This window comes from Hemitrygon akajei, chromosome 2, assembly GCF_048418815.1.
Source record: "Hemitrygon akajei chromosome 2, sHemAka1.3, whole genome shotgun sequence".
In the NCBI taxonomy this organism is placed as follows: domain Eukaryota; kingdom Metazoa; phylum Chordata; class Chondrichthyes; order Myliobatiformes; family Dasyatidae; genus Hemitrygon; species Hemitrygon akajei.
This window is the reverse complement of record NC_133125.1, coordinates 2,256,083-2,277,492: the sequence shown is the minus strand read 5'-3', so window position 1 is coordinate 2,277,492 and position 21,410 is coordinate 2,256,083. Positions and strand designations below refer to the sequence as shown.

At 43.0% G+C, this 21,410-nt stretch overlaps 1 protein-coding gene across 6 annotated transcripts in view; it reads left to right on the top strand.

The window, feature by feature from the left end:
- The first annotated feature begins 8,573 nt into the window (after positions 1 to 8,573).
- Positions 8,574 to 21,410, top strand: part of fam81b (family with sequence similarity 81 member B) — a 36,863-nt gene continuing 24,026 nt past the window's right edge. For 5 of the 6 annotated variants that reach the window (XM_073066335.1, XM_073066318.1, XM_073066327.1 and 2 more), the window contains exons 1-3: positions 8,574 to 8,686; positions 10,729 to 10,828; positions 14,115 to 14,364. In XM_073066335.1, coding sequence (XP_072922436.1) covers positions 10,788 to 10,828; positions 14,115 to 14,364 — 291 coding nt within the window. In that variant the 5' untranslated portion in view covers positions 8,574 to 8,686; positions 10,729 to 10,787. The remainder of the gene's footprint in view (positions 8,687 to 10,728; positions 10,829 to 14,114; positions 14,365 to 21,410) is intronic. The other variant, XM_073066298.1, reaches the window with a different exon arrangement.

Sequence of the window (21,410 nt, the reverse complement as noted above, 5' to 3'; positions counted from 1 at the left end):
CCTTTTGTCCTAGTTGTCCTTGGGAATGGTACCGGAGGATTGGAGGGAGGCGAATGTTGTCCCCTTGTTCAAAAAAGGTAGTAGGGATAGTTCAGGTAATTATAGACCAGTGAGCCTTACATCTGTGGTGGGAAAGCTGTTGGAAAAGATTCTTAGAGATAAGATCTATGGGCATTGAGAGAATCATGGTCTGATCAGGGACAGTCAGCATGGCTTTGTGAAGGGCAGATCGTGTCTAACAAGCCTGATAGAGTTCTTTGAGGAGGTGATCAGGCATATAGATGAGGGTAGTGCAGTGGATGTGATCTACATGGATTTTAGTAAGGCATTTGACAAGGTTCCACATGGTAGGCTTATTCAGAAAGTCAGAAGGCATGGGATCCAGGGAAGTTTGGCCTGTGGATTCAGAATTGGCTTGCCTGCACAAGGCAGAGGGTCATGGTGGAGGGAGTACATTCAGATTGGAGGGTTGTGACTAGTGGTGTCCCACAAGGATCTGTTCTGGGACCTCTACTTTTCATGATTTTTATTAATGACCTGGATGTGAGGGTAGAAGGGTGGGTTGACAAGTTTGCAGATGACACAAAGGTTGGTGGTGTTGTAGATAGCATAGAGGATTGTTGAAGATTGCAGAGAGACATTGATAGGATGCAGAAGTGAGCTGAGCAGTGGCAGATGGAGTTCAACCCGGAGAAGTGTGAGGTGGTACACTTTGGAAGGACAAACTCCAAGGCAGAGTATAAAGTAAATGGCGGGATACTTGGTAGTGTGGAGGAGCAGAGGGATCTGGGGGTACATGTCCACAGATCCCTGAAAGTTGCCTCACAGGTAGATAGGGTAGTTAAGAACACTTATGGGGTGTTAGCTTTCATATGTTGAGGGACAGAGTTTAAGAGTCACGAGGTAATGATACAGCTCTATAAAACTCTGGTTAGGCCACACTTGGAGTACTGTGTCCAGTTCTGGTCGCCTCAGTATAGGAAGGATGTGGAAGCCTTGGAAAGGGTACACGAGGAGATTTACCAGGATGCTGCCTGGTTTAGAGAGTATGGATTATGATCAGAGATTAAGGGAGCTAGGGCTTTACACTTTGGAGAGAAGGAGGACGAGAGGAGACATGATAGAGGTGTACAAGATATTAAGAGGAATAGACAGAGTGGACAGCCAGTGCCTCTTCCCCAGGGCAACACTACTCAGTACAAGAGGACATGGCCTTAAGGTAAGGGGAGGGAAGTTCAAGGGGGATACTAGAGGAAGGTTTTTCACTCAGAGAGTGGTTGGTGCGTGGAATGCACTGCCTGAGTCAGTGGTGGAGGCAGATACACTAGTAAAGTTTAAGAGACTACTAGACAGGTATATGGAGGAATTTAAGGTGGGGGGTTATATGGGAGGCAGGGTTTGAGGGTCGGCACAACATTGTGGGCCGAAGGGCCTGTAACGTGCTGTACTATTCTATGTTCTATAATAACAAATAATAAGATGCATATATCATATAAATTAAAAAGTAAACAGTATAATGTTACTGGCGCTTCACTCATAATGAGACCCGTGGTGTCAGGGAGTTCAGTTGTGTGGGGAAGAAGCTGTTTCCCATTCTAACAGTTCTTGTCCTAATGCTCCGGTACCTGCTGCCAGATGATACGGGATCAAAGAGATTGTAGACAGATGGGAGAGCCCTGCGTACACAGCGCTCCTTATCATTATCTCATGGGCGGAAGAGCGACCCCAACGATCCACTCAGCAGTCCTTGCAATCCTTTGTAGAGACTTGTGAGGCGCCTCGCAGTTCCCGTACCAGACAGTGATGGCTGGCCAGGACACTCTCGATGGAGCTCCTGTTAAAAACTGGTTAAAATACGGCGGGGGGGGGGGGGGGGGTGGCGGGAGAAACTGAGAAATGGTCGGAGTTAATCCGGATGGACATTAGTTAAAGAGGACTAAATGGTAGGAATTGTTGAATCCTGGTGTATTTGTAATCCAAAGGTCCTTCACAAATTAAGAATGAGGCATAAAACCTGTTGCTACGCATTTCAAGAGCGAAAGATGGAAAGGAGGAAGCATGGCGAGAGAGAGAGATCGGGAAAAGGGAAGCACAGGGAAAGAGCAACTACTCAAAGGAGGTCCGATACAAGACTACTTACTGTTAACAGGTGTCACGGTAGCGTAGCGGTTAGCGCGACGCTATTACAGCTCGGGGCGTGGGAGTTCGGAGTTCATTTCTGGCTCCATCTATACCTCCTCCTCGGGGGACGCGTGGATTTCCTCCCACAGGTCAATTGTCCAGTGAGTAGGTTAGGGTTAATTGGCTTTGTCGAGGGTTAGGGTGGGGCGTCATGGATAAAGGGCCGGCGTTCTGCTGTATCGATTATATTCCATTGATAACGTTTTAACGAATGAAAAGGTAAGAGTCAAGTAATGTGACACAACACCACTGAAGTTTCCAGAAAAATACAGAGGCAAGTGTAACCACGAAAAACTTCACATGTATAAAGGTGATAATATACAAACAATCGTGGGGGTGTTAAACTACAAGAAAAATAACAATTTACAGTCCAATCCAACAGATCCTCGAGAGTACTGAGGAACAGCGAGTCCTTGGAGCACGGTCCAAAATATCCTTGAAGGTGGCAATGCAGGTAGACAACATGGCTAAGGTGGTTTATAGGATACTGGTCTTCATTAGTTTGAGAGCACTGAATAGAAAAGGGCACGTATAGAAACATAGAATATAGGTGCAGGAGTAGGCCATTCGCCTTCGAGCCTGCACCGCCATTCAGTATGATCATGGCTGATCATCCTACTCAGAACCCTATACCTGCTTTCTCTCCATACCCCCTGATCCCTTTAGCCACAAGGGCCATATCTAACTTCCTCTTAAATATAGCCAATGAACCAGCCTCAACTGTTTCCTGTGGCACAGAATTCCACAGATTCACCACTCTCTGTGTGAAGAAGTTTTTCCTCATCTCGGTCCTAAAAAGCTTCCCCATTATCCTTAAACTGTGACCCCTCATTCTGGACTTCCCCAACATTGGAAACAATCTTCCTGCATCTAGCTTGTCCAATCCCTTTAGAATTTTATACGTTTCAATAAGATCCCCCCTCAATCTTCTAAATTCCAGTGAGTATAAGCCTAGTCGATCCAGTCTTTCTTCATATGAAAGTCCTGCCATCCCAGGAATCAATCTGATGAACCTGCTCTGTACTCCCTCTATGGCAAGAATATCTTTCCTCAGATTAGGGGACCAAAACTGCACACAATATTCTAGGTGTGGTCTCACCAAGGCCTTGTACAACTGCAGTAGAACCTCCCTGCTCCTGTACTCAAATCCTTTTGCTATGAATGCCAACATACCATTTGCCTTTTTCACCGCCTGCTGTACCTGCATGCCCACCTTCAATGACTGGTGTACAATGACACCCAGGTCTCGTTGCATCTCCCCTTTTCCTAATCGGCCACCGTTCAGATAATAATCTGTTTTCCTGTTCTTGCAACCAAAGTGGATAACCTCACATTTATCCACATTAAATTGCATCTGCCATGAATTTGCCCACTCACCTAACCTATCCAAGTCACCCTGCATCCTCTTAGCATCCTCCTCACAGCTAACACCACCGCCCAGCTTCGTGTCATCCGCAAACCTGGAGATGCTGCATTTAATTATATGCTCTAAATTTATAAAACATTGGCGAGACTTCAGCTAAAGTATTCCTTACAGTTCTGTTCATAAGAATCAGACCTCCATCATGGGCACCAGGCTCCCCAGCATCCAGGACACCTTCAAAAGGTGATGCCTCAAAAAGGCAGTGTCCATCATTAAAAACCCCCATCACCTAGGGCATAGCCTCTTCTCATTGTTACCACCAAGGAAGTGGTGCAGGAGCTGGAAGACACACACTCCACATTGCAGCCATGGCTTCTTTGCCTCTGCCATCAGATTTTTGAATAGACAACAAATCCACTGACAATAGCTCACAATTTTCCCTCTCTTTTGAACTAATTATGGTTTTAATATTTATTTATTTCTGTAATTTATGTATTTTATCATTATTATGCATTACAATGTACTGCTGGTGCAAAACAACAAATTTCATGGTGTATGCTGGTGATTCTGAGGATAGACATAACAACACTGGAGAAGGAGCGGAGGATGATGGAACATCTCTGTTATGAGCAGTCAGTCACGACAAGTGAGGGCTGTTTTCACTGGAACAGAGGAGGTTAGGAAAGGAAATTTTTTACACAAATCAGGGGTACATACAACCAAAGAATATCAGTTTAGTCTTGGAGTACGAGACCTAGTGGGGATCAGAGGAAGCCTATTTCATCCATTGTGTCAGGAACCTGTCAATCCCCACCCAGCTAACAGGAGTCACCTGTCACTCATTTCCAACTCATCACCTGCAGCCTATTTAAACCCAACTCTCATCCACAAACCTTGTTCAGTCATTGAATCAGCCAGCCGCAACCTGTTACTCCTGACCTTCAGTGACCTTGATACCTTGTTATGTTAAGTGTCTGTTTTGTGGCCCCTTGTGGCTTGTTATTTTGCAGTTTATTATTAAAGTGATCACTCACTGCTGAATCATCCCCACTCTTCTCCATTTGGGTCAAGCATTTACGTTTCCTGGCACAAAGTCTGAGGAGAAACTGGAATACACTGAATGAGTGACAGAGATAGAGGTATTGAGAGCATTTATTGAGTTCTAGACATTTTTCCAGCATGTTGGCAAAGAAGGCTGGAAGAGTGAAGTACTACAGATGGGTACCCAATGGTCAGTATGGAAATGGTGGGATGAATGGCCTGCTTCTGTGCTGTATTACTCTCTATGAAGCTGGTGGATATCCACTCCATCACAGAGCGAACATGTAAACTGTACATGGTCAGGAATGTGAGACAACAGTGCGGTCACTCTGTCTCAACAGTGCCAGTCTCTCACACACCATGCCTCGGCAGGGTCAAATGGACATTGTCTTTGTGGGAAACCAGTCTCCTATTAGTTCTGCACAAATGGAATTCACACGTTACCACATTTTGGATAGCGTGGCGAGGTGATATTTTCCTTTCTCGGCACAACAGGTCAAACTGCTCTGAATGTGCCAGATGTTCACAAGGTCATGTTCATGATCTGCTGCAAGGATATTTGCATAATCAGAAATGCAAATTTCAATGGGCATGTACTGTAAGACAAAACAATTCTTTATTACTTTCCTTTGAATTCATTGCTTAAATATACTAAACAGCTGAAAGTGTACTTAACAGAAACAAAAACATTTCATTGTCTTCCATCTGTGAATTACCGGACCTTAAAATTAATGAAAATTGTTTTCATATATGATACTGAGCCATTTTCTGTTTTCAATCTGGATACATTAATCTATTCATACTAGATTAATTCATTTTGCTGTGGGAAAAAGCCCAAGAATATGCCTTTCATCACCTAAACACACTGCATTCGGAAATTATTTCAAAGGACATTGCCTGCTTCAGGCAAATCTAATACAATATATACCACAGTTAAGGATGTTGCAAATGTAATTGCCATATTACCATTAAAGGCGTTGCTTAATTTCCTGCCATCTGTTGTGTAGATCTGGCTGACTGTTTCATGAAACATTAGCAGAATAATTTCCCCTCATCTCCAACATTGAATCTAAAATGTCATTTTGCAACTGGACTCTGGATATGTTTATCAGGAGTGTTTAGGCAGGGGCCATAGCCTTGTCAATGATCCTCCCATCCGTCCAACAATCTCTTCGATCCTCTACCATCAGGCAGGAGGTACCATCCATATGTTAGGATGGGAAAAGTTTCTTTCACCAGGCTGTGAGACCACTGAACTCCCTGCCACCACCTTGTCTGATCTCATATGAGGCACCAGTAGCATTATACTGTTTCCTTTCAGCTTGGGTATCGTAAATACACCTTAGTAATTGTTATTTTGTCATTGTCTAGATTGGGTTCCCTTCAAATTTCCTTTGTTTGTGTTACAATCGTGACCATTCTTTTTCTTTTTCTTCTTCTATTTCCGGTGGTTTAGACGCATCTAGGCATAATACTGCCCTACCACAGTCACATAATCCAGTTGGACGTTTTACTGGGACCATTGACTCCTTGTTTCCCTTTAATTCCCTGTTTTCCCGTGTCCCTCAGGCTTGGTGATTAAAGGCAATTTACTCTCGACTGAATGGCAGTTTATAAGTATCCATTTCTCAGCTGTTCGGCGCAAGAGCGTTATGGAGTGTTAATGAAGTCACTGAAGCTAGTGCGAGCCAAAGTAATCTTGCCGGAGCCAACTATGTTTCTTGCCAGAGCAAGCCAAGTCTCCTCCCGAAGCAAGTGCCGGCAAGCCGCCTTCCCTTGCCAGAGCAGGTCCGTCAAAGTTAACCCGCTGGGGTGAGTCAAGAGCTCCCTGCTGCTTGGAGCAAACTTGTGTCCAGATAAAGAACTGTCTATCATTGTGTGGTCTCCGTCTCCATGTCCGGTGTCAAAAAGGGGTCCTGGCCCTGTGCCCTAGAAGGGTCCTGATCCTGCATCAAAAAGAGTCCCGACTCTGTCCTGTGTCCAGAGAGGTGCCCTGGCTCAGTGTTTCTTGTCCTCTCCTCTGCAGGGTAGGTCCAACCGTCTGCCACTACCTTGAGTTGAGAACTGTCTCTTTGTGTCCAAGTCCAGGTTTCGTGGTTCAAGTATCAAGTCCAAGCTCTGAGGTTCAAATATCAAGTCCAATCGCCAAGGTTCAAGCATTAAGTCCAGGGTCCCGAGTTCCATATTCCAGGCTCCGAGGTCCATGTTCTGAGTCCTGGCTCTGAGTTCCTAGAACCTAGTCCAAGTCTGGGTCCCCAAGTTCCAAGTCCTAGCCCAAGCCCTGAGTCCCAGCCTAAGTCCAGGGCCTGAGTCCTAGTCCATTACGCTTATTCCCGCTTCCGCTTTGCTCTCTCCTTGATTTCTCTCTGTTCTATCCTTGAGTCAGGGTTTTCTTTTAACTATTAATAAACTCTATTTAGTTAACCCTACAAAACGTGTTTGTGCCCTGCATTTGGGTCCACCCTCTTGTGACATATTTATTTGTGGTAATATTACTTGGTCTGGAGGAACATTGTTTTGTTTGGTGGTATTCATGTGTACTGTTGAATAACAATAAATTGAAGTTGAACAGGAATAAATATTGAGATCTTTTCACTAATTCTCTATTTGGAGTTCATTTAGAATATGTTTCACCACTGGCAACACCACATATTGACTTGGAAACATCACTGTCTTACCAAGCCTGATTAGAATAAACTCAACAAAAACAAGGTTCATCAATGAAAAGCTGCCAACCTGGAATGTGGGAAGTACACAGGAGTGTGTACATTCAAAATGCATGAGGCTTTGAATTTCTCGCCATACAACATGTTTACTTCACCAAGTTCTCCATCCACACCTCCCATTCACCATCCCAATTGGGGGCATACTAGGCTAATGTGGGGAGAGGGAATGGGGAGAGGGGGAGAAGGAAGAGAGGGAAGGGGAGGAAAGGGGGAGGGATGTGGAGGGGAGGGGAGTGTAGGGAAGGAGGGAGAGAAAGTGGGAACAGGAAGGGAGTGGAAGGGAAGGTCGAGGAAAGGGCAGTGAGGAAAGGGGTGGGAAGGAAGGGGTAACTTGAGTGAGTGGAGGGGAGGTGGGAAGGAAGGGGAGTAAGGGGAGGGAGAAGTAGAAGGGAAGGGGAGTGAGGGGAGGGAGAGAAGGGAAGGAAGAGGAGGGAGCAGAGAGAAAGGGAGGGTGGGGATGGAGGGTAAGGAGGGGAGGGGAGAATGGGTTGTGAGTGTAGGGGAAGGAGGGAGGGAAGCCGGTGCTAAATTATTGCCATACACCGCACCTTCAACCAATGCTTGGTCTCATTTCTTTTGAACTCGTCGACAAGTTGATTTTAACCTAATTTGGACAGCACATCAGTAAATACTTCGTTTTTCAAGCCTAGAAATAATTAAATCTGCATATAAAAGAACTTCCTACATTTTTCCATCACATGGTACCAACTTTTAAGTTGTTATATACAGTTCATTGCACTTTAAACACTAAACCCTTTTTATAACACTTTATATTGTAAATACTTTGTAGTATTTATATATCTGTGTATATTTTATTCCATATTCGTGTTTAACCTCTAACTTTTTTGTTAAGTAATTTTTTATTTTCATAATTGTTGAATGTTGTGGCTTGATGTAGAGCGCGGCAACACACCTAAACAAATTACTAATAATATCTCGGCGTACATGGCGAATAAATTGATTCCTGATGTAGACAAGCGACTGATCTATCTTAAGAAAGGAAATCCTCTTTGCTACTTTTTGAAATAATTACGCATACTTTTTCCAAAAAAAAAGGCGCGGGGACGCTGAAATAGCTTAAATAAACAATGTCAGGGTAAAAGTTTGTAAAATATTTACTTTATTGTTTGTTTAATCCTACCGGTGTTGCAAACACAGGATTTTCTTCTCCTTGACACACACTGTGTACTGGCCATCCTGCGGTAACTTGGAAACCGCAGTAAACAAACTCGTATTCAGAACCACACTTCCGTGCAATTGATCCGGTTTACAAACGGGACACAGGGCTGCTTGCCGCTTTCTTTTACCGACCAAGGAAGACACTGGGTGAACCCGCGCTCCTGAACACAAGGACGTTATCTCGGCCTAAACACTCGTGAGTTTTATACATAACCGTACCTTGTGCTCTTCGCAATTTTTCGACGAAAAAGCAATGTATCTGTCTGTTCGAATTTGTTTGCAACCGAATCCTGTGCATTGTCCACATCCTTGTCTCCTTGTCCATAACACCATAAGACCATTAGACATACCAGCAGAACATGGCCAATCGGCCCATCGAGTCTACTCCACCATTTCACATGGCTGATCTATTTCACTCTCAACCCCATTCTCCTGCTTTCTCCCTGTAACCTTTCACCCCCAGACTAATCAAGAACCTATCAACCTCAACCCTTAAATGTACCCAAAGACTTGGCCTTCACAGCTGGCTGTGGCAACAAATTCACCACCTTCTGGCTAAAGAATTTCCTCCTCGTCTTCATTCTAAATCGATGCCCCTCTATTCTGATACTGTGCCCTCTGGTCCTGGATTCCGACACTATAGGAAACATCTTATCCACATCTACTCGACTGAGGTCTTTCAATATTAGATAGGTTTCAATGACAGCCCTCCCATTTTTCTAAATTCCAGCAAGTACAGGCCCAGTGCCATCAAACACTTCTCATATGACAAGCCTTTAGTTCCTAGAATCATTTTCATGAACTCCTTTAGACCCTCTCCAGTTTCAGCACATCCTTTCTTAGATAAGAGGCCCAAAACTGCTCACAATACTCCAAGTGAGGCCTCACCAATACCTTATAAAACCTCAGCATTACATCCTTGCTTTTATAAGACCATAACACCATAACACATAGGAGCAAAACTGGGCCATCTGGCCTATCAAGTCTGCTCCTCCATTCAATCATGACTGATCCTCTTTTTTCTCATCCTCAACCCCGGCTCCTGGCCTTCTCCCCTTAACCTTTGATGCCATGTCCAACCAAGAACCTATCAATCTCTGCCTTAAATTCACCCAACGACCTGACCTCCACATCTACATGTGACAACAAATTCCACAAATTCACCACCTTTAGCTAAAGGAATTTCTCAGCATCTCTGTTTGAAAGGGCACCCCTCTATCCTGAGGCTGTGCCCTCTTGTCCTAGACTCTTCCACCATGGGAAACATGTCCCTCTGCATCTCAGATTCCTGGATTTTCTCCCCATTTAGAAAAAGTCCACACATTTATTTCTACTACCAAAGTGGATGACCATGCATTTTCCAACATTGTATTTCATTTGCCGCTTCCTTGCCCATTCTCCTAATCCTTTTTAAGTCCTTCTGCATCCTACCTGTTTCCTCAGCACTACCTGCCCCTCCACCAGTCTTCGTATCATCTGCAAACTTGGCCACAAAGCCATCTATTTCATCATCTAAATTCGGCTCGAAGGGCCGAATGGTCTACTTCTGCACCTATTGTCTATTAAATCATTTATATACAGCATAAAAAGAAGCGGTCCCAACACCGACCCCAGCGGAACACCACTAGTCACTGGCAGCCAACCAGAAAAGGATCCCTTTATTCCCACTCACTACCTCCTACCAACCAGACAATGCTCTAACCATGCCAGTAACTTTCTTGTTGTACCATGGGCTCTTAACTGGTAAGCAGGCTCATGAGTGGCACCTTGTCAAAGGCCCCTGAAAGTCCAAATATACAACATCCACTGCATCCCCTTTATCTATCCTACTTGCAATCTCCTCAAAGAATTCCAACAGGCCAAAGAATTCCAAATTATATTCTAGTCCTCCTGAAAAGAATGCTAACATTGCATTTGCCTTCCTCACCATAGACTCACCTTGCAAATTAACCTTCAGGGAATCCTGCATAAAGTCTCCCAAGTCTCCTTGCATTTCTTATTTTTGCAATTATTCTCCACTTAGAAAATAGTCTATGCTTTTATTCCTTCTACCAAAGTGCATGTCCATACACTTCCCAAATGATATTACATCTGCCACCTTTTTGCTCATTTTCCCAATCTGCCTAAATCTTTATGCATACTCTCTGCTTCCTCAAAACTACCTGTTGACATGTCAGTTTATTTTGAGAAATAGTACAATCTGATTAAGTAGGAATAATATTGTATTTTCTGTTGTAGGTACTATATTTGCTTGTTCTTAATATTTGCAGTCACCTCTTGTTTTTGATCTTCAAAAAATGTCTGGAGAAAACCTGCTACCCCTTCAGATTCCAGAGAAGTAAGTTTTAGATATAGTATTTTACTTTGTGGTTTTGAAAAGTTGTATGAATTAAAGGTGAGCTTTATTTGTCACCTGTACATTGAAACATGCAGTGAAAGGTATTGATTGCATCAACAATCAACACAGTCCGAGGGTGTGCTGGTGGCAGCCCACCAGTGTCGCCATGTTTCTGGTGCTCCCTTAGCACGTCCACAACTCACTAACTCGTCTTTTGGAATGTGGGAGGATACTGGAGCACCTAGTGGAAACCCATGTGGGTGCAGGAGAACCTACAAACTCCTTATAGCCAGTGGCAGGTGTGCTGAGCTCTTTGGGCCTGTGTGGGGAGCTGGAGAACTTTTGGATCCAAGGATTTTAGAGCACCTGAAAAGGATAATTGTTGCTTGTTTTTCCCTCAAGTGACTCACTCTTTGTAATGCGGTCTCCTGGGGTTTTCTGTTTCAGCTTGTTAAATTTATTTTGATTGGCTCAGGGATTCCATGGTACTCATTTTATTTAAGTGGACACCCGATTAGCGCTAATTGCGGGGTCTTACTTTTGAGAATGTTTCTTGCTCAGCCAAGCCACCAAAGTTCTGTTGGAATTCTTATGAATAAGCTCTGATGTAGAATGAACTCTACATTGGAGTCTGGCTTTGCTCTGCACTTGAGTTCTGATTTTGGCAATGCACATCGTGACAGGCAAGAATTGAACCCGAATCTTACAGACTGTGCTATAAAGCATTACGGTAACTGTAGAGTTACCACGCCACCCAGATATATAAGTGACTGACCAGCTTTTCGTATGGTTAACTATGGTAGCAGATTGTACTATTTTAGGTTTTCAGGGGCTTAGAAAAGATGATGGAAAAATACATTCCAGATCTTAATAAACATAACACCGTTGATGAAGTGGTTGTAATCGGTAGTGTTGCAACAATGTTCTCAGGGATTTCTACAGTCGGTATCTTACAGCCGGGATGTTTGGCCTCTGGTTCTATAACCAGTTGTCTTTGCCACATGTGTATCCAGTTCTTGGAGGCATTTCCTTTGCCCTAATCCAAACTAATATCTAACTAGAGGAACATATAAAATACTGGAGGAGCTCGGCAGATCAAGGAGCAATTATAGAGGGAAATAAAGCCGATGTTTCAGGCTGAGACCTTTCTTCAGGACTGGAAAGGAAGGGGGGAAGGAGTATCACTAGAAAGTGATAGGTGAAGCTAAGTCGGTTGAAGAGATAAAGTGCTGGAGAAAAAGGAATCTGATTGGAGAGGAGAGTGGACCATAGGAGAAAGGGAAGGAGGAGGTGATAGGCAGGTGAGAAGCCAGAGTGGAGAAAAGAGGAAGAGGGAGAGGGTGAGGATTTTTTTTACTGGAAGGAGAAATCGATATTCACACCTTCAGGTTGGAGTCTACTCAGACAGAATATAAGATGTTACTCTTCCACCCTGAGGATGGCTTCATTGTGACTCACATGTTGGAATGGGAATGGGAATGGGAATTAAAATGTTTGACCACCAGGAAGTTCTGCTTTTGGCAGATGGAGTGGAGGTGCTCGACGAACAGTCTCCTAATTTACAATGGGTCTTAGCAATGTAGTGGAGGCTTCATTGGGACCACCAGATACAATAGATGTCCCCAGCATGTTCACAGATGAAGTGTTACCTTGCCTGAAAGGACTATTTGGGCTCTGAATGAAGGTAAGGGAAGAGATGAAGGGGGAGGGGTAAGTGCCAGGAGGGAGATTAGTGGAGAGGAACAAATGGACAAAGGAATCACTTAGGGAACAATCCCAGTAGAAAGTGGAGAGTGGGGGAGGGAGGGGAAAGGTACAGATGAGTCTGGTGGTAGGATCCCTTTGGCGATGGCAGAAGTTGCGGAGAATGATGTGTTGGATGTGGAGGTTCATGGGGTGGTAGATAAGGACAAGAGGAACTCTATTCTTGTTAAGGTGGCAGGATGATAGCATGAGCACAGATGTTCAGGAAATGGAGGAGATGTAGCTGAGGGCAGCATCAATGGTGGAGGAAGAGAAACCCTGTTGTATAAAAGACGACATCTCTGATGTCCTGAAAAGGAAAGCCATGTCTTGGGAACACATGTGACACAAAAAAAAGGAACTGAGTAAAGTGAATTGCATTTTTATAGGAGATCAAGTGAGAAGAGGTATTATCAAGATAGCCATGGGAATCGGTAGGTTTATAAAAGATGTCGGTAGAGAGTTTGTCTCCAGAGATGGAGATAGAGAGATTGAGAAGGGGAGAGAGGTGTCCGAAATGGACCAAGTAAATTTGAGGGCAGGGTGGAAGTTGGAGGCAAAGTTGAAGAAGTTGATGAGCTCAGCGTGGATGCAGGAAGCAGCACCAATGCAGTCGTCAGTGTAGCGGAGGAGGAGTTGGGGAGCATTACCGGGGAAGGCTTGGAACATGGACTGTTCTCTGTAGCCAATGTAGCCTGACATGTTAATATGAAGCTTCCTCTTGTAAGAGAAGTAAAAATTCAGAATCTCTGTTTATAGATAAGGGCAAGAATGATATGAGTATTTTTCCTGTCAGAGGATCATGAGCCTATTCATCTTAAAAGAATAATGGAGGTAGGATCTTTGTAGACAGGAATCTAGAGGTGAGTTACAGTCTGATCAATTAAGATTTTACTTAATGCCAGAACAGGCTCGAGTAGTCAAGTCTTGTTGTCTATTCATATTTTCTTATGCAAGTCAGAATCAGAATCAGGTTTAATACCATTGACATATGTCATGAAATTTGTTGTTTTGTGACAGCAGTACATTACAATGCATAAAACATTATAAATTACAATAAGTAAGATATATATAAATAAATAAGTAGTGTGAACTATGCATAAAGTGAGATAGTGTTCATGGGTTTATTGTTCAATCAGAAATCAGATGGCAGAGGGGAAGAAGCTGTTCCTGAATCACTGAGTGTGTGTGTCTTCAGGCTTCTGTACCTCCTCCTTCATGACAGCAATGAGAAGAGGGCATGTCCTGAGTGATGGGTTTCCTCAATGATGGAAGCTGCCTTTTGGAGGCATCACCTTTAGAAGGTGTCCTGGATGCTGGGGAGACTAGTGCCCATGATGGAGCTGGCTGAGTTTACAAATTTCTGCGGCTTTTTCCAATCCTGTGCACTGGCCCCTCCATACCAGATGGTGATGCAATCTGTCAGGATGACTTCCACAATAAATCAGTAGAAATTTGTGTCTTTGGTGACATATCAAATTTCCTCATATTATACATATACAGTAGTTGCAAAATAAAATGAATTTTGCTGTTCCTTATGCAGGGAGCACTCCTTTCTGCAAATGCCATTAGTTTCTAGAAGCCACTTGCAAAGCATGGATGATCGCATATCTAACCAGGAAAGAACCACAGCAACACTCCTGGAGCAAGCTTTTCGGATAAAAGAGGACATCAGTACTTACCTGAGGGGAAACCATGGCAACAACACACTGGAGAGAATATCCCACCAGCTGCTGGAAAGCCACATACAAGTTATAACCAGTATCCTCAAACAACTCAGTACAGATATCGAAGTATGTAATTTATTTTGCTTAAGTCGACAGTGAATATTGTGGATTCTATGTGAGTGAGGGGATTTTTTTGCATTTATTTTTATTTAGAGATACAGCACAGGAACAGGCCTTTCCAGCCCATGTGACCAATTAACCTACTATCCAGTCCGTCTTTGATCATAAGATCATAGATCATAAGATATAGGAAGAAATTAGGAAGCAACCAGAGCACCCGGAGGAAACAGATCCGTCCCTGGGGAGAACGTTCAAACTCCTTATTGGCAGCTGTGGTAATTGAATCTAGGTCACTTGCATCGTAATGGCGTTCCACTAACTGCTGTGCTACTGTGTTGCCCCTTATATGACTGGCTGTTGTATGTGCCCACGGTGTGGCTGCAAGCTCCACAGAAGCCCAAGAAATTTATTTAGAGATACAGTGTGGATAGACCTTCCAGCCACTCTGCAACCCCCATTTTCATTTTCATTTAAAAAATCTTTTTACTAATTATTATTGAAGATTAACAAAAAAGATACATTAAGTCAATATGACAGTATATACAATAAAGAATTAAATTAGCAAATAACTGATTGACAAAGCTAAGCAATATATCAATAATAATAAGAGAAAATAAAGTGTTAAGAATATTTTTTTGAAAGAAAAAGAAGGGAAAAAAGAACCCCTACTAACTAAAAAAAACCCTACTAACTGAAAAAAAACAAACAAACAAAAAAAAAACCCATTGGGAGCACAACCCCGGAGCAAGACATCATACAAGCTTCCATAGAAAAAAACAATCCGCCAGCTCAAATCCACTTAAAAAAATTTGGAAGGAAACCATGTTAATTAACTCAAATCAGATGATAGTAGCAGGTGAATGAATCCCACCTTTTCTCAAAATCAAATCGAGGATCAAAAGTTCGACTTTTGATTTTCTCCAAACTAAGACATAACATCACCTGAGAGAACCATTGTATCAAAGTAGGAGCAGAAACATTTTCCATTTCAACAAAATAGCCCTTCTGGCCAATAATGTAACAAATGCAATTACATGTTGGCCTGATGGAGAAATACCATGAATATATTGAGGGACTATACCAAATAAAACTGTCAATTTATTAGGTTGTAAATTAATTTTTAAAACTTTAGAAATTGTAGAGAAAATAGACTTCCAAAAATGTTTCAGTACAGAACATGACCAAAACATATGTGTCAAAGTGGCAGTCTCGGTTTTACATCTGTCACACTGACTATCAACATTAGAAAACATTTTAGACAGTCTCTCCTTTGTAAATAGTAATGATGTACAATTTTAAATTGAATTAAAGAGTGATTGGCACAGATCGAAGAAGAGTTAACCAACTTCAACATCCGCAACCAATCTTCTGTTATCAGGGTCATGTTAAGCTCTCTCTCCCAATTTTGCTTAATCTTAAGTGAAGGGTAATTGTGCTGTTGTAACAATAAATTATAAATTTTCCCAATAAAACCCTTCACTAAAGGATTCATTTTTAAAATAATATCCAATAGGTCAGAATCTTGTATATATGGAAAACTACTTAAGTATTTTATAAGAAGTGTCTGACCTGAAGTTATTGCAGGAAATGTGAATACGAGAGAGAGAGTATTTAGTTACTAATTTCTCAAAAGACATCAATCGGCCATCCTGGACAGATCCATGAAGGAATAAACCCTTTTATTCCTCCAAAAAAGAAAGGTAGGATCACAATGAAAGTTTAAATAAATAATTTTGATAAATTAAACTAAAAAGTTTGAAATTTTTTAAGATTAAAAAAGTTACAAAACTGGAACCAAATTCATAATGACTGCTTAATTACAGGACATAAATTTAAATTAGTAATTTTGGTCAGTTGTACAGGTAAAGAAGCTCCTAATAATGAGGTTAAATGAAACTGTTTCACAGCATTCAATTCCAAATCAGCCCAAGGCGTTAGTTCATCTCGATCAGCCCAATATAACCAAGAACACATATAACAATAGACAGTAGGTGCAGGAGTAGGCCATTCAGCCCTTCTAGCCAGCACCGCCATTCACTGTGATCATGGCTGATCATACACAGTCTAGTTCTGGACTCACCCATCAGTGGGAACATGCTTCCTGCCTCCAGCGTGTCCAATCCCTTAATAATCTTATATGTTTCAATCAGATCCCCTCTCATCCTTCTAAATTCCAGTGTATACAAGTCCAGTCGCTCCAATCTTTCAACATATGACAGTCCCGCCATTCCGGGAATTAACCTCGTGAACCTACGCTGCATTCCCTCAATAGCAAGAATGTCCTTCCTCAAATTTGGAGACCAAAACTGCACACAATACTCCAGGTGTGGTCTCACCAGGGCCCTGTACAGCTGCAGAAGGACCTCTTTACTCCTATACTCAATTCCTCTTGTTATAAAGGCCAGCATGCTATTAGCTTTCTTCACTGTCTGTTGTACCTGCATGCTTGCTTTCATTGACTGATGTACAAGAACACCTAGATCTTGTTGTACTTCCCCTTTTCCTAACTTGACTCCATTTAGATAGTAATCTGCCTTCCTGTTCTTGCCACCAAAGTGGATACCCTCACAATTATGTATATTGACAGCCCAATAATATTCTTAAATTAGGCAAAGCAAGACCTCCATCTTTTTTAAATTTTTGTAAGTGATATTTACCAATTCTTGATCTTTTATTATTCCAAACAAAAGGTGAAATAATAGAGTCAACCTGATCGAAAAACTTCTTAGTTAAAAAAATAGGGATATTTTGAAATACATATAAATATTTTGGTAAAATCATCATTTTAACTGCATGAATTCGACCGACTAACGAAAGCGTAAGTGGATTCCATCTACAAAATAATTGCTTCATAAAATCCACTAAAGGAACCAAATTAGCTTCATAAAGGTCTTTATGATTTTTAGTGATAATAATACCTAAATTTTTAAATGAGTCTGACTCTAAAAGGAATGTCATCATATATAGAAGCAGAATCATTTAGGAAAAATAATTCACTTTTATGACAGTTTAGTTTATATCCCAAAAACTTTCCAAAATCATTTAATAATTTCAATAAACTAGGAATGGATTCTTCAGGATTCGAAATATAAACTAAGAGATCATCAGCATAAAGAGAAATTTTATGAACAGTCCCATTTATGAAAATTCCATGAATATCTTTAGCTTCACAAAGTGCAATAGCCAAGGGTTACTGCAGCCCCCATTTTAACCCCAGCCTAATCACAGAAACATAGGAAACCTACAGCACAATACAGGCCCTTCAGCCCACAATGCTGTGCCAAACATGTACTTACTTAGAAATTACCTAGGGTTACCTGTAGCCCTCTATTTTTCTAAGCTCCATGTACCTATCCAGGAGTCTCTTAAAAGACCCTATCGTATCCACCTCCACCACCATCACCGGCAGCTCATTCCACACACTCACCACTCTCTGTGTAAAAATCTTACCCCTGGCATCTCCTCTTTACCTACTTCAAAACACCTTAATACTATATTCTGTCATAAATTTGACCTACCAAAATGAACCACCTCACACTTACCTGGGTTGAAATCCATCTGCCCAGTTTTGCATCCTATTGATGTCTCACTGTAACCTTTGACTGCCCTCCACACTATCCTTGGTGTCATCAGCACATTTGCTAACCCTTCCTTCTACTTTCTCATCCAGGTCATATATAAAAATCACGGAGAAGGAGTCCCAGAACAGACCCCAAGGCACACCACTGGTCATCAACCTCCATGCAGAATATGAACCATCTACAACCACTCTTTGCCTTCTGTGGGCAAGCCAATTCTGGATCCATAAAGCAAGGTCCCCATGGATCCCATGCCTCCTTACTTTCTCAATAAGCCTTACATGGGGTACTTTATCAAATACCTTGCTGAAATCCATATACACTACATCTACTGCTCTTCCTTCATCAATATGTTTAGTCACATCCTTAAAAAATTCAATCAGGCTCGTAAGGCACGACCTGCCCTTGACAAAGCCATGCTGACTACTCCTAATCTTATTATACCTCTCCAAATGTTCATAAATCCTGCCTCTCAGGATCTTCTCCATCAACTTACCAACCACTGAAGTAAGACTCATTGGTCTGTAATTTCCTGGGCTATCTCTACTCCCTTTCTTGAATAAGGGAACAACATCTGCAACCCTCCAAAACCTCTCCCGTCCCCATTGATGATGCAAAGATCATTGCCAGAGGCTCAGCAATCTCTTCCCTCACCTCCCACAGTAGCCTGGGGTACATCTCATCTGGTCCTGGAGACTTATCCAACTTGATGCTTTCCAAAAGCTCCAGCACATCCTCTTTCTTAATGTCTAGATGCTCAAGCTTTTCAATCCGCTGTAAGTCATCCCTACAATTGCTAAGGTCCTTTTCCATAGTGAATACTGAAGCAAAGTATTCATTAAGTAATTCTGCTCTATCCTTCAGTTCCATACATACTTTCCCACTGTCACATTTGATTGGTCATATTCTCTCATGTCTTATCCTCTTGGCCTTCACGTACCTGTAGAATGCCCTGGGGTTTTCCTTAATCCTGCTCACAAAGGCCTCCTCATGGCCCCTTCTGGCTCTCATAATTTCATTCTTAAACTCCTTCCTGCTAGCCTTATAATCTTCTAGATCTCTATCATTACCCAGTTTTTGAACATTTCGTAAGCTTTTCTTTATTTTTGACTAGATTTTCAACAGCCTTTGTGCACCATGGCTCCTGTACCCTAGCATCCTTTCCCCATCTCATTGGAACGTACCTATGCAGAACACCACACAAATATCCCCTGAACATTTGCCAAATAAATGGACAGTTATCTCAAGCAGAGCGGCCTGTGGAAAGCGGCCAGTAAGTGAGTGGGCCAGTGAAGGAGTGGAGATTTGAGGCTTTGACTCGAGAGATTCTGGCAGTTTTGGCAGTTGGACTGTGCGATCAAGTCAATCAAGATTTGAATAGCTCAGCAGAGAGCCGTTGATTAGACAATCAAGATTTGAATAGCTCAGACTCAGCAGAAAGCAGCTCATTGGGCAATTGAGGTCAGGTGACCAAGCAGTTTGAAAAGCTCAAACAAATAAATAGAGCGGCCTGTGGAAAGCAGACAGTGAGTGAGTGGGCCAGTGAAGGAGTGGAGATTTGAGGCTTTGGCTCGAGAGGCTTCGACAAGAAGAGGCGGAGGACGAGTTTGTTCCCATTTAGTCTTTACAATGACTCCTGAGACGGTGATGTGCCTCTCCTATGAGATGTGGCAGTCTTGGGGGAACTCCCCTCTCCCGCAGAGTCACATCTGCCAGAAGTGCTTGCGGCTGGGCAATCTGGAAGACCGTGTGAGGAATCTGGAGCAGCAGCTGGATGACCTTCGACTCATAAGGGAGAATGAGGCAGTCACAGATGAGAGCTACAGGGAGGTAGTCACACCTAAGCTGCCGGAAGCAGGTCATTGGGTGACAGTCCGAGGGGGGAAGGCGAAGGAGAGTAGACAGGTAGTGCAGCGCACCCCTGTAGCCATTCCCCTGAATAATAAGTTTACCATCCTGGATGCTGTTGGTGAGGACGACCGACCAGGTGTGAGCCATGAAGGCAGGGCCTCTGGCACTGAGTCTGACCCTGTGGTGCAGAAGGATGGGACGGTGAAGAGGAGAGCTGTCGTCATTGGAGACTCTATAGTCAGGGGAGCAGACAGGAGATTTTGTGGACGTGAGAAGGAAACCCGCATGGTTTGTTGCCTCCCGGGTGCCAGGGTCCGGGATGTCTCTGACCGGGTGCATGTCATCCTAGTATGAGAGGGAAAGCAACCAGAAGTTGTGATACGTGTTGGGACCAACAACATAGGCAGGAAGAGGGATGAGGTCCTGAAGTGTGAGTTTCGGGAACTAGGCAGAAGGCTGAAGAACAGGACCTCAAGGGTGGCATTCTCAGGATTGCTGCCAGTGCTACGTGATAGTGATGGTAAGAATTGGAGGAGATGGCAGTTAAATGCGTGGCTGAGGAGTTGGTGCAGGGGACAGGGTTTTAGATTTTTGGACCATTGGGATCTCTTCTGTGGAAGGTGGGACCTGTACAGATTGGATGGGTTGCACCTGAACTCAAGGGGGAGCAATATCCTTTCAGGTAGGTTTGCTGGCATGGTTCGGAAGGGTTTAAACTAATTTGCAAGGGGGCTGGGACTCGGAGTGATAGAGCAGTGAAAGAAGTGCATGGAGTAAAACCAGATCTAGCATATAGAGAAGATTGGAGGAAAGAGAAGCAGAATAAAGGGTATAAAGATAGTAAGATAGAAGGGCTAAAGTGTGTGTACTTCAATGCAAGAAGCGTCAGGAACAAAGGTTATGAACTGAGAGCTTGGATACATACATGGAATTATGATGTAGTGGCCATTACGGAGACTTGGCTGGCACCAGGGCAGGAATGGATTCTCAATATTCCTGGATTTCAGTGCTTTAAAGGGATAGAGAGGGGGAAAAAAGGGGAGGAGGGGTGGCATTACTGGTCAGGGATACTATTACAGCTACAGAAAGGGTGGGTAATGTAGCAGGATCCTCTTTTGAATCAGTATGGGTGGAAGTCAGGAACAGGAAGGGAACAGTTACTCTACTGGGGGTATTCTATAGGCCCCCTGGTAGTAGCAGAGATACCGAGGATCAGATTGGGAGGCAGATTTTGGAAAGGTGCAAAAATAACAGGGTTGTTGTCATGGGTGACTTTAACTTCCCTAATATTGATTGGCACTTGATTAGTTCCAAGGGTTTAGATGGGGCAGAGTTTGTTAAGTGTGTCCAGGATGGATTCCTGTCACAGTATGTTGACGGGCTGACTAGGGGGAATGCCATACTAGATCTAGTATTAGGTAACGAACCGGGTCAGGTCACAGATCTGTCAGTGGGTGAGCATCTGGGGGACAGTAATCACCGCTCCCTGGCCTTTAGCATTATCATGGAAAAGGATAGAATCAGAGAGGATAGGAATATTTTTAATTGGGGAAGGGCAAATTATGAGGCTATAAGGCTAGAATTTGTGGGTGTGAATTGGGATGATGTTTTTGCAGGGAAATG